General features: G+C 35.1%; 1 protein-coding gene across 1 annotated transcript in view; it reads left to right on the plus strand.

Annotated features, from left to right (window-relative positions):
* Nucleotides 1-13,623, plus strand: part of LOC128226182 (polycystic kidney disease protein 1-like 2) — a 33,820-nt gene that overhangs the window by 93 nt on the left and 20,104 nt on the right. The window contains exons 2-10 of the mRNA XM_052936073.1: nucleotides 35-169; nucleotides 373-397; nucleotides 1,995-2,233; nucleotides 2,537-2,740; nucleotides 5,457-5,602; nucleotides 6,713-6,839; nucleotides 8,690-8,766; nucleotides 9,008-9,139; nucleotides 13,053-13,144. Coding sequence (XP_052792033.1) covers nucleotides 35-169; nucleotides 373-397; nucleotides 1,995-2,233; nucleotides 2,537-2,740; nucleotides 5,457-5,602; nucleotides 6,713-6,839; nucleotides 8,690-8,766; nucleotides 9,008-9,139; nucleotides 13,053-13,144 — 1,177 coding nt within the window. The remainder of the gene's footprint in view (nucleotides 1-34; nucleotides 170-372; nucleotides 398-1,994; nucleotides 2,234-2,536; nucleotides 2,741-5,456; nucleotides 5,603-6,712; nucleotides 6,840-8,689; nucleotides 8,767-9,007; nucleotides 9,140-13,052; nucleotides 13,145-13,623) is intronic.

Below are 13,623 nucleotides of genomic sequence, written 5' to 3' on the forward strand. Positions count from 1 at the left end.
TCTAATTAATTCTACATTCTTATTCAATGTACAGGTTCTAATAAGTGCTCTGCTGATACTTGGCATTTTGACAGTGTAAACAACTCGTGTACGCCGTCCGAGTGTCTCAACTTGAAAGACCCTAACAACTGCTTCCTCTCTCAGGCCGTGTGTGAAAACGCATGCTCAGGTATATTTTAGCTGTTGTGTTAGGCAAGAATGTCTATGTAAAATTGAAAATGATATGGAAATCTAGATTTTTTATATACTCGATGCAAGCGGTGCACTGAATGACTCTGTTATTCTATACTGTATGTCTTTTAAACTGGACTCTTTTGCTCCTTTTATTTGTAAAAATGTTTGTAATGGTTAATCATTATGTTGATATTTCAGGAGAAAAGGTTTCTTTGCAAATAAGGTATGTCTGCTTTTGTGTCAAAAATCAGTAAAGATATAGGGGATATTCATTTGTTAATTTTCCGTATAGTATTGAAATTCATTTCACCAAGTTGCTGCTTTGGTTTGGGACTTTTTTGTACGCCCAACTTTATGGGACTTGTACAAATTATTTCACTCATATTCTTAATTATATAATCATACAATAAATATTGGCTGGTAAATGCACCAGCCCTTTTCAATCCATTAGCTGTTAGTGGTTCTTGTCCCATAAATGAACTCCGGTTGTGAGAGCGTAAAGATAAAGCAATATAATTATAGATATATTTGTTGCATTGATAATTTGTTTTGACAAAAAAAATATGCTACAATTAAAGAAAATGTGAAATGTTCAATTGGTATTGATTTGGAAATTTTATCGTTTTAACATTATTTCAACCTAGCAAAGTGACCTCAACATTACTTAATATATTAGATCATAAATGATGTCATGTTACCATTTGGAAATACTTACATTATATCTTTATGAGATATAGGGGCATAATAACTTTTGACGTGAAATTATAAGTGGACAGCTTTGAAAATCTGCCTGGTATATAGGTATCAGTTACAACACTCTGTTGTAATGTGTTTTAGTGCTGTAAATCATCAAATTTGTATTTATGATAGAATTAAAATAATCCAATGGTGGTGATTTTATACAAAATTGATTGATTTAACTTGTTACTCTAATTGATGAAAAGTTGCCATGATTCAATATATCAATTTTAGTCAACTTATTTAATAAATGCCATATTGAGTGACGCTCGTGTAATATCCATGCAATAACCCAAGATCAACTGTCTGTAAAGAGCAGTGAAAAATCATAATAGAAAATTGAATACGGTATGAATCATAATTGATCCAAATCAGACATACATGGAAAGTGGTGTCACTCTCATTCAATATGTTAATATCTTAGCTAATATGTTTATCTGAAGAATTATTATACTGCCTGTTCTTGGTGGAATGACCTTGTCCCACCAGTGTGTGTCCATCCTGGGACATCGGGACAACTTTTCTCAATAACTCCATGTGTTTTTTAGGATTGACAGCAAACTTCATACACATGTATATTGTCTGTGTTGACAAGAAGTGCTGTGCTATTAGAAACCTTATTTTGTGTATGGTTTTGAGCTGTTGATTATTTTTTGTTTACTTTTCTCCATTGCTGACTTTTATTTTGGACATATTGCAGTTTGTATAATTTTTATCTCCAAACGTTTTTGAGCTGTTGACTCGCAGCACTATTATTTACTTAAAACTTACATGTTACAAATTGCAATTTACATGGCTTGTGTAGCAAGGCCCATAATTCCGCCGAAAGCAATTGTTCATTAATGCCTCTTGAAATACCAGGAGTGGACGAGCTGATCAGTGTAAGGAAATTGACCATCTGAGATTTATGATTTTGAGAAAAGGGCTTTTTAGTCCATGAATGAAATCAGTCATTTAATCACCACTTAGTGGGCTGTCCAGCTGGTCTATTTACTGTATAGTATACCAAATTCAATGCCTTCTGGTGGTTCTCTTGTTTAATCAATGTCCCCTGCAATGTTGGCTGCTTAACTTCCCTGCAGGTGTTCGTCCAACTGTGATGATGAGGCTAACCCACAGGAGGAGGTCAAGCTATACCTGGATTGTGTGGAGTGTAATTCCACTGTTGTCACGGTCACATGGCGGGTCTTCTCATGCCCAGATGGCCCCACCTCCTGTGAGGATGACCCTGAGTTTGTGCACATTGGTGGAATGGTTTACACCTTAGACCCATCGGATGAGCACATTGTCAACAGCACGCAATTTAGGGTGACAGCAACAGGTTAACATGTGTCTTATATGTTTGATTGCTAATCTATTGATTTGAAAGTACATGGATGTACATGTACATTATAGTCCTGTTGCGTATCAAATGGTATGTTTAAAATGTTTTGGCGAATAGTTTACTGGTTACATCTTATTGCATTATATGAAGGAAATGTGATCGGAAACATTTTTGTCTTTCATTTATATTCTACTTGTATGAAGGAGTTAACATTGGGAATATTTGACTCAAACATGTATTGATTCCTAATAATCAAACCTGTTGGATTGGTGCAAAACAGCAGTTTATTTCTGGTTTCAGGGAGACTGTTAACAGATGAGGTAGGCAGTGCAGCCCAGCTGGTGAAGTACAGCCCCATGCCTGTGGCGGGCACGTGTGCAGTCTCACCCAATATTGGCTACTCCCTCATCACAGACTTTAACATCACGTGCAATGGCTTCTTAGCTGGAAACCATTCCCTCACTTATACCATGACAGCTATAAAAAATGCCAATAATAATAGAAGTAAGTGAAATATGCAGGCAGTTATTTTATACCTGAACCTTGATCTTTTTTAAAAGCATGTAAGCTAAATGTAAAATATTTTGATTGATTCGCATTGTGATAGATTGTTCTATCAGTCTATGCATGCAATTTTTAGACAGTGTTACAAGATCTAATTATTATTATTAATCACTATTACGAAATTTTTATTATCTGTTCTGTCATAGTCTTGGTGCTGTGTGCTACCATCATCTGTGGTTGCATTAAGCTGCTAGTGTTTTGAAAATTCTCTAATGTTGGATATAACTTGGAAAGTAATTATCATAACTCATGGTACCGCAAATGTCTGTGTAAAGGACGCACCCAAAGCAAAAAAATACGTGCAAAATAGAGAGAAAAAACTTGTACTATTGATATTGTAATCTGCTTATTTAAAGAGGTAGTTTTTCATGATTTCACACATTGAGAACAGTATTGTCAGTGCACAATGATGCTTTGGTTATCACAGTATGCATGTTTATTTATTATTTGATTACAGAATGATGAAAAATGTGATATAGCTTATGTTTTGTGATCGCCCTGTGTCCGTCGTCCGGCATAATTTGACTGTTAACACTCTATAGGTCACAATATTGGCACAATCTTAATGAAACTTGGTCAGAATGTTACCCTCAATAAAATCTTGGACAAGTTCGATATTCGGTCATCTGGGGTTAAAAACTAGGTCACCAGGTCAATTTTAAGGAAAAGCTTGTTAACACTATAGAGGTCACATTTATGACTGTATCTTCAGGAAACTTGGTCAGAATGTTAATATTAATGATCTCTAGGTCAAGTTTAAATCTGGGTTATGTGCAGTCAAAAACTAGGTCACCAGGTCAATTTTAAGGAAAAGCTTGTTAACATTCTAGAGGGCACATTTATGACTGTATCTTCATGAAAGTTGGTCAAAATGTTTATAATAATAATCTATAAGTCAAGTTTAAATCTGGGTCATGTGCGGTCAAAAACTAGGTCACCAGGTCAAATCATAGGAAAAGCTTGTTAGCACTCTAGAGGTCACATTTATGACTGTATGTTCATGACACTTAGTCAGAATGTATATATTGATTAGCTCTAGGCCAGGTTGGAATTTTGGTCATGTGCGGTCAAAAACTAGGTCACCAGGTAAAATTTAAGGAAAAGCTTGTTAACACTTTAGAGGTCACATTTATAATTGTATCTTCATGAATGTTAGTCAGAATGTTTATATTAATAATCTCTAAGTCAAGTTTGAATCCGGGTCATGTGTGGTCAAAAACTAGGTCATTAGGTCAAATCATAGAAAAAGCTTGTTAGCACTCTTGAGGTCACATTTATGACTGTATGTTCATGAAACTTAGTCAGAATGTTCATATTGATTAGCTCTAGGCCAAGTTGGAATCTTGGTCATGTGCAGTCAAAAACTAGGTCACCAGGTCAAATAATAGGAAAAGCATGTTAACACTCTAGAGGCCACATTTATGACCATATGTTCAAGGAACTTTATCAGAATGTTATTCTTGATGATCTTTAGGTAGAGTTTGAAACTGGGTAATCAGAGGTCAAAAACCAGGCCACTAGGTCAAATCATAGAAAAACTTTGTAAACACTGTAGAGGTTACATTCTCTTTTTAATCACCATGAAACTATGTCAGAACTTTTGTGTTTATGAAGTCTATGTCAGGTTTGAAACTGGGTAACCTGAGTTCAAAAACTAGGTCATGAAGTCAAATCATAGAAAACATTGTTAAAACACTGTTGAGGCCATATTTTCTACTTTATCTATATGAAACCTGGTCAGAATGTACTTATTACAGCAAGGTAAGGTTTGCAACTGGGTCATCCGTGATATTAAAAAATCATCCGTGATATTAAAAAAAAACTTGGTCACTAGGAAGGATCTAATTAATATATCTTTTAATTCCAGCAGGTATAAATGTTTTGATTCCATACCTCATAATAATATTTGGATGTGAATGAGATGTGAAATCCAAATCTTTAGTCCTGTTTGGCACCATATAACCTGAATTGGTATGCGGTAAAGCCCATATAACCAATTCACCATCTTACTTTAACTTATATGATCTAAAGTAGCTGAAATGAAGATGATCCTTTAAAATTGTGGTCTAAGGCTGATAGGGAAGAGTTTTGTCACAATGGCCCTTGCCCTGAAAACACTTATTTCACACTTGAATTGGATCAGATGAGCGATACAGGGCCTTTAGGGCCCTCTTGTTTTAACTCACCATATCCGATTTTCCCCTGCCGATATAAATATATAGCTGCGATGTGAGTAACGTCCCTTTGATATTAAGTTAACAAACTTGTTTTCCCCTTGATTTATCTGAAGTGCCAAAATTGGTCTGAAATTGACTTTGAACATTTTTGTCAGAAGCCTAATAACATAGATAATAAGCAGGCACTTTTTTCTTGGGAATTTTATTGGAAAACAGTGCGTCCTATATACAGACATATAGGGTATACATGTCTACAAGTGACATGTGTAATATGTAAGGATACTAAATCTCTAGCTCAAATTTTTCATGAGTTTTTATTCTTGGTAAAATGAGATAAATAGACTGTAGCATCTGCTTTCATGCTCGAGTTGGCTTGAAGTTCTTTATTTTATAACTATGTCTTTTAAATTTAACTTGAGGCATTTGTAACTCTGTTTTGTGTGATATTCATCAGCTAGTTTGATTATTGCGTTTGTTAGTTTATCAGGTGTACAGAGGCCCCTACAGTCATGTGGAGGGGATCAAACTTGCTAATGGCCGTAAGAAATTGGACTTCATGCTTGAAGTAGAAGTCAAGGCAGCACTCAGCAACGGGGCAGCAGTCTCTTTCAGTACATATGTGCAGGTACACAGCATTAATGGTGTTGTAATTGCAAGTTTGTAGTCTTTGCTTTATTTTGGAAAGTTGTATTGTTGCCATTTATATAAGCTTTATTGTAAATTGGTTATGATATCCCCAGAATGTAGTGGTGTGGGCTATATATAGGAAACTACTTTTCCCCATTCCTCAATAATTATGTTTTTGAGGTACTGACTTCAAACTTCATATACAATTAGATCTCATTAAGGAGAAGTGCAATGCTCAGAAACAATAAATCAAGCTGCAGTACTTTTAATTATTGCTCTTTGTTAATTTTCATACTTGTTTTTTTTTCGTGAGCATAAATTAAAGTCTTTGCGGTATTCACTTCAAACTTCATATTCAGATAGTTCTCATTTGGAAGGAGTGCAGTATTTTTTAGCTATTGCTGTTTGTAATTTTCATACTTATTTTTGTCCAGAGCACAGTTTGAAAAGTCTTTGAGGTATTCAGACTTCAAACTACATAATTATACAGAAAGATCTCATTGAGGAGAAGTGCAGTGGATAGGAACCATGGCTCTGGCTGCAGTAATTTTTGAGTTATTGACCTTTCTTAATTTTCATACTTATTTTTTTGCCCTGAGCATAACTTAAAAAAGTCATTGAGGAATTTATTTCAAACTCTTTTTGGCAGCAGGATATGGCAGTCCATGAATGCTTTTGTTATTTATTTTTTTTACTTTTTGTCAATGGACAAAGAAACATTACTTTGTTGTTGGTCAACTCAATTAAAAACTGTTGCATGCATTTGAAAACTAAAACAAAATTTTCTTGCATTATTTACAGATGTTATAGTGTCCGGGTCAATGTGCCCAGACAGATTTAGCTTATATTTTTAGCAACCCTATTAGTACCCAAAACTTAATTGATGCCATCTCACCGACATAGGGCTTTCAAGGATCATACATCACTCCCAGTGATGCTTCTTACTCTTAGAAGGTGGCATAGTGGGGATATAAATCACATCCAGTGATAGCTCTAGTTTAGAATATGTTGGTGTTACCATTTGTTTTAAGATTGGAACATTTTATTCAAACATTTGCATAACCTCCAACAGGTATACTAAAACTAATAAAGTAGTTAACTCATGAAGGTATATCGATCTGGTGCCTCGCCGGTGCAGATGAAATCTGCTGATGTTGTTAAGGGCCTGATTGATGTGACCAACACTGGACAGGACTCCGCTTTGGCCACCCTTGTCAACAATGGGGACACAGATGGTATGCTCATATTGAAATGCAGAGAAAATGCTGATTATCATTACTCAGTGTTTATATTAACAAGTATGTTTTTGTACAAACTAAGCACTGTTCATTATTTTGTAACCTTCCCCCCATTTTCATGTACTTCATTTTCACACAAAATGTTGTTGGTTTGAAAATTTCAGTGTGATCAAGGCTGTCAAAATGTTGGAATAAATCCAATCTTTCAGATATGAATAAAAGTGAAACATCAATTAATTATTTGTTTAAGATGTGAAGCTGTACACATATTAAAAGGGGTCATACTAGAAAGAATCTAAATGATTAGTGCTTGTTTTCAATTGTCTGCAATCTTGCGATTTTAAATATCAGTGAAACATGTCTGCATATATTAATGTAATGTTTATTGTCAATATGATTACTGTATTTTTCCACCTATTAGTTGATCTGCTTTTATGTTGACCCCCTAAATTTGCCCCTAAAATCTGGTGTTCTTTGTATAGACTTTTTAATGAGAAAGTGTCAAATATCGATGAAATTTGTTGAGTTGCTTTAAGAAAATTGCTGATATTTCTAAGAAGAATATACCAATTTTTGTGTCATCTGAGCTCTCTTTTTTGGAGGTAGGTTGGTAATTAGAACAATTAAGGTAATGCGGTTTAGCTGACATGACGTTACCTATCAGAATTGAAATAATTTATAACAACTAACTTTGTTTGTTTTTATTTTTTCTTATGATCACGTTTTACTTCAAATGGCAGGTTTCAATACACATTTCATTAATCATGACATTTATTAATCTACAAATATCAATGGTTATTTATTATGACTAAATGTAAGTCCCATCAAGTGCAGTCCAAACAAGCAACTGCGAGAGATTTACACAGTCATGTATGCATTGAAATGTGTCGTATTTCGACAACAGACACCGCCAACTTGGCCCTCTTGTTCCATTTTTGAAATTGTGAATAATTAAGAAAAAGGCAGCAAACTTTTTCATATACAGAGAGGCAGAAACCAAATAACGCAAAATGCTAGGCTAAAGCTGTTTCGTTGAGTGAAACCATTACAGGCGGAAACACAGATAGTTTATAGCATCTTTATTTCTCACAAAAAAAGAAAAAGAAAAATGTTAATATGATGTAACACACTTCATGGGAAAGGCAGGTTGACCTTTTTATTCAAGATTGGATAAATGCCCACGAAATAAGATTGGATAAATGCCCACGAAATAAGATTGGATAAATGCCCACGAAATAAGATTGGATAAATGCCCACAAAATAAGATTGGATAAATGCCCACGAAATAAGATTGGATAAATGCCCACAAAATAAGATTGGATAAATGCCCACGAAATAAGATTGGATAAATGCCCACGAAATAAGATTGGATAAATGCCCACGAAATAAGATTGGATAAATGCCCACGAAATAAGATTGGATAAATGCCCACAAAATAAGATTGGATAAATGCCCACGAAATAAGATTGGATAAATGCCCACGAAATAAGATTGGATAAATGCCCACAAAATAAGATTGGATAAAAGCTCATGAAATAAGATTGGATAAATGTCCATGAAATAAGATTGGATAAATGCCCATGAAATAAGATTGGATAAATGTCCATGAAATAAGATTGGATAAATGCCAATGAAATAAGATTGGATAAAGGCACAGCAAATAAGATTGGATAAATGTCCATGAAATAAGATTGGATAAAAGCCCACGAAATAATTTTTTTTTAAAAGATTGGATATATTCCCATATAATAACATTGGATAAATGTCCATGAAATATTGTACCTGTACCTGTTTTTATGTTGTACTCGGTAAATAACTGCAAATATGCGTGTTGTTGTTAAACTTAGGTGCCGTGGAGTTGATGGATGACATAATGTCCACAGTGAATGAAGATACTGGACCAGAGACTGAAGACAGAGCATTGGTAAGGCAATATGGCAAAACCCTAAGCCAGAAGATGAGCTTAACACTGATAAATATGAAACCAAATGAAATATTTTTTTCCAACTGTACAGTTAAATGAAAATTATAAAATCCATCTCACCATGAAATGTTTTGTATTTAAGGGTTTTAAATGGAAAAGTTCAGCCTGTCGTTTACCTATGTCTTTAAAAAAAAATATTTTGACGTTTATATTGCTGACTCTGTGAGTGTGTGTGTGTTAGATTCGTACAGCGGTGGTGGATACCCTAGCAGGAGTAATGGGCAATGAGACGAGTACAGATGAGGTCAATCAGATAGCCGGTGTCCTGTCCAAGATCACACAGGCTCCTGCAGAACTTACAGAAGAAACACAGGTCAGCTGGCTCTCCCTAGTCTTTAAATTGTTGCTCAATGATGGCTTACATTTAACCAATGAATGCATATGCCTTTTTGTAGTTAATTATTTTTTTAGTGATGAGATAAATATGATTCTTGTTTGAATACAATAATTCACATGTTTTAAGGTGAATTTGACAAATTGAGCCACTCACTGTCAGACCTTTTAAGTACTTGATTGCCTCAGACTGAATCAATTAAACTGGGTAGTATCCTTCAGTATTGTTTTTCAAGAACTGTGTATAAAAGCCAAATAAAGTGGGCACTTTTTTATGAAAATATGATAGAAAACATCTCAAAGTGAAGAAAATGAACAAGCCTTTGAAGGTTGTTGGTGATTTTGTAAATCACACTGCTTGAGAGGTGGTAAATATAACAACATCAAATGTTTACCATATTTTTATAATATCATTCCACCAATAATTAAGACCAGCTTTAGAAGAAGTTCATCCAATTTTGTTGAAGAAAATAAAGATTAGACTTCTTATCAAAGGAAATGTACAATTCAACTTAATCTTGTATTCGACTCAATGTGATAGAAAAGGGATTGGGTTCAAATGAAATGTCATGGATACTCATGTATTCAAGTCATCCAAGTTGTTCTAAAGTCAGTTTGCAAATTTGCTTGCCGGTACTTTATAATTCGTAGCTATACAGAAAAATGGTACATGTGTATTGTATTTCAGTGCTTCTAAATTTGAGCTCAGGTTTGGTTTGTAAATTCAGAAATGATAAAGTATACTTTTTAAACATATATACTTAAGTGGAAGTTTAAAATTCTCTATAGATTGAAGTTGAATATGACAATGCATAAACTAAAACTAGAGAAGATAACTTTCCAAGTAACAGATATGAAGATAAGATATTTGTACATTGAAAATGCAACAACCAAGCTTTCAAATTTTTAATAAAAAAAGGTTTTAAAGGCCATTAAAGTGTGCATATGATTAAAAGCTCTAATCTATTAAAAACAACTTCTTGAACTTTAAAATGGCCCCTTACAATGAATCTTAATGATGAAATCCAGCACAGAGCTCAATTGCTGTCAATCCAGAGGTCACAGGTTCTCTTCCCTGTCGCACCACTAAAAAATACTGATCGTCTTCCAGGAGGGGCGTTGAATTGGGGAAACCGTGTGACAGTGCTATACACTGGTGAACATCAAAGAACCAGGGTAGCTCTAAGCAGGGTTACATTCTGTCTGTGCACTATGCTCCTAAAATTTAAAATGGCTTACACTGTTATCGGAGAACTTGCCGAATGGGCAAGGCCTGAGTGTGAGTGTAAATAAACTTACACAATTGATTTCACTTTCTGTGACTACAATTGAAAGCACACCAAACTCTACAAAGCCAGAAACATGGAGCTAGTAAGAGCAGCCTCAATCCTAAGAGAACAGCTGGTGTCTCATGCAAGCAACAACAACATAGCAGTCATAGGTAAATCAGGAGGATCTAGATGTACTAAAGATTCAATGTAATACTGTTAAATGATTAAATAAATGTGCCATAATTATTTAAATGCTATATGATTATTTTTACAAGTTTGAGGGGCTATGTCTGCTCCTCTGTCTGTCCGTATGTGAGGGCGTACACATCATGTTCACCACATACTCAAGCAACAAGTGGGCTTGGATTGGTCTAAAGTCTTTGAGATCAAATTAAGTTTATAACTCTGTTTTCCTCAGTTCAGTATTGGTAAAATACAATATAACAGATTATATAGTACCTAGATAAGGTATCAGTGAATAATTGAATTATATATTCTAATAATTGTTATATTAAAATCTATTCTCAGTGATATCCTTAATCTTTAATCTTTAATTAGCTTATAAAAATATAACAATAATAAACGTCTTGCAGGTGTAGACCACTGCCCATTCCATCAATTTCCAACTTGACAGCAGTGAGCTGATGACATCACCAGTGACATCATCACCAGCAGGTGGCAGCATGACGCAGGACAAGGCAGCAGCTGTCTGGGCCAGCATGGTCTTGACCATGTACAGGACTGAATACATTTGCTACCTGACTAATAATGCTGCTTTGTGAAGAAATGTGTTTTGAACTGTTGTGAACAATGCTTATGTAATGTTATGTTTTTGTAAATTGTTTTGAAAATAAATAATTATGATAAATAATTATTATTTATGATTTGTTATTACTGCAATGCGCAGCTGATATTATGTAATTGGTCATTCAATTAAGAATATTCTATCAATTTTAGTAATCATTCTTAAAAAAAGTTGATAAAAGAAATAACAGGGTAAAAGATTGAACACTTAAGTAAGTAACTGCATACAATCACGACCATGGTTTCAATTATATCCGTTTACATGTTTGGTTTGCACGAACAACCTAGAAAAGATGTAACAATGATAACAGCAACACCAAGGCTTTTGTGCCTTACAACATATATATGGAATAAGATGATATTTCAGGAAGAAATACTGAAGCATATATAATGATATCTCTTAAATTGTGTGAGACTAAGTTGCTTTTTTTCTATGCATTTTGCATTAATAGAATTTCAAAAATAGGAACCGATGTGACATTGCTTCCAGGGCTTCTAAAAACCGGCAATTTGCCAGTGTGGACCGATTTTGACCAAGCCAGACCGATTTCAGTTTCAAAAAGTGTAAAAAATATCCGTCCGAAATTTTCTCATTTTTTTTATAATTTTGGTCCAAAACGACGGCCAGTAAAAGTTGCAGAAATTGTAATACACGAATATTTATGGGTAATTCACACATTCAAAATACCCCCAATAAGTCATAACGGTGTCTTCGTTACCATGTGACTAATGCGACCAGCTGCTTTTTCCGCTATAGCCTATCTGTTAATTAGCAGACGCTTCCAATCGGTCCAATGACATGTATTGGTAGGTCGCAGAAGATACAATATGCTATGTCGTCGTCGATCATTACATGATATATCTCTTTGTTGATTACCAAACTGTTAAATTTAAATTGTTCTTTTAAATTCCATATGCCATTGTTAATCCTAGCCACAATAATGCACGGGGAACGTTTTTTAACATTTGGATATTTATTGTGTTCCCTATAACGTAGTGTCGCCAACACAAAAATCGTCAAAGACTCTAAAGCGGCTGTTTATATGGAATATGTTAATCAAAACCCAGTCATATATAGGATATCAACAGCGACACGCTTGATTAACTACATAGTCTGGATGCTGAGTGCGCCTCTTTCAGCATTTCAATTCGCAGTAATGAAAAAAATCGTTGTTCATATCACACTGATAGCTTGATGCCCCGATTATAAATCTAGATATGTATTATGTCGTTCTTATTAGAAATGCCGCAGAACTCGATGAGAATCTCATTTGAATTAAGCTTGTATCAATGACTATCTGAATCGGCTATGTGGCTCTAGAACCCTCTAAAGAATTGCGATATCACGAAAAATATTGAGAGAAAAGATGTCGTGAAAATGTGTGACATTTCTAAATAATCGGACTTTTGAAAAGGCCTTTCTTTTTTCGGGGGGGGGGGGGGGGGGGGTGTCGCCGGATCTAAACCAATTGTGGCCGGATCCGGACCGATTGAGGTTCCAAAATTTTAGAAGCCCTGATTGCTTCATATGTAAAGGATTCATGAAAATAATGGCATTTTGTGCATTTATCTATAATGAAATTTGATAGAAATGTTGGCAACGCTCTCAGGCACTTATAATAGTCCAACAAAATTTATGCACTTATTATCAACAGTTCACGCCCCCAATATTTGTACCTTTGTGAATACAAACATATACATGTATAGGGAATTAAATTTGTGCCCTTGTTCTTCCGATTGGATATCCATAATTTGAGGAGTGGAAGTTGTTTGAGGTCAACTGTAGTAGTTTTGCTAATAATCCTCTCCCCCTTGTAGGATGTTGCTGCAGAAGTGGCACAAGAACTTGCACTCTCCTTTGATACCCAGAGCAGCTCGGTGTCATCCGCTGAAGTGGTTGAAACAGCAGGGTGAGTAACTGTGGTATCTCCACTTCAGTGGTTGAAAAGGCAGGATTAGTAACTGTGGCAGCTCAACTAAAGTGGTTGAAACAGCAGGGTAACTGTAGCAGCTTTACTAAGGTGTTTTGAACAGCAGGATGAGTAACTGTGGTGGTTAAAACAGCAGGGTGAGTAACTGCAGGCGCGTAGGAGCTGTGGCCGCAGGGGCCGCACACGCAGCCCCAATATTCTGGCTAGTAACGGCAATGGGGCCGCGAATATTTGTCACTGATTTTCTTAATACTCGTATTTTAAATAATGCTATGCGCATATAGATCAATACCAGTCTGACACGATATTGAATAAACAGGTCACCATGTCATGATTAAACCTGTGACCATCTAGCATATTGGCGTGTGAATGGCGTGAAAACAGGCGGCAGATTATTAAAGATGGGTAAGTGAAGAAGAGGCAATAGGACAGTAATTATTTGTATCGTTTTTGATGTT

This window comes from Mya arenaria, chromosome 3 (assembly GCF_026914265.1).
Source record: "Mya arenaria isolate MELC-2E11 chromosome 3, ASM2691426v1".
Taxonomy (NCBI): Eukaryota; Metazoa; Mollusca; class Bivalvia; order Myida; family Myidae; genus Mya; species Mya arenaria.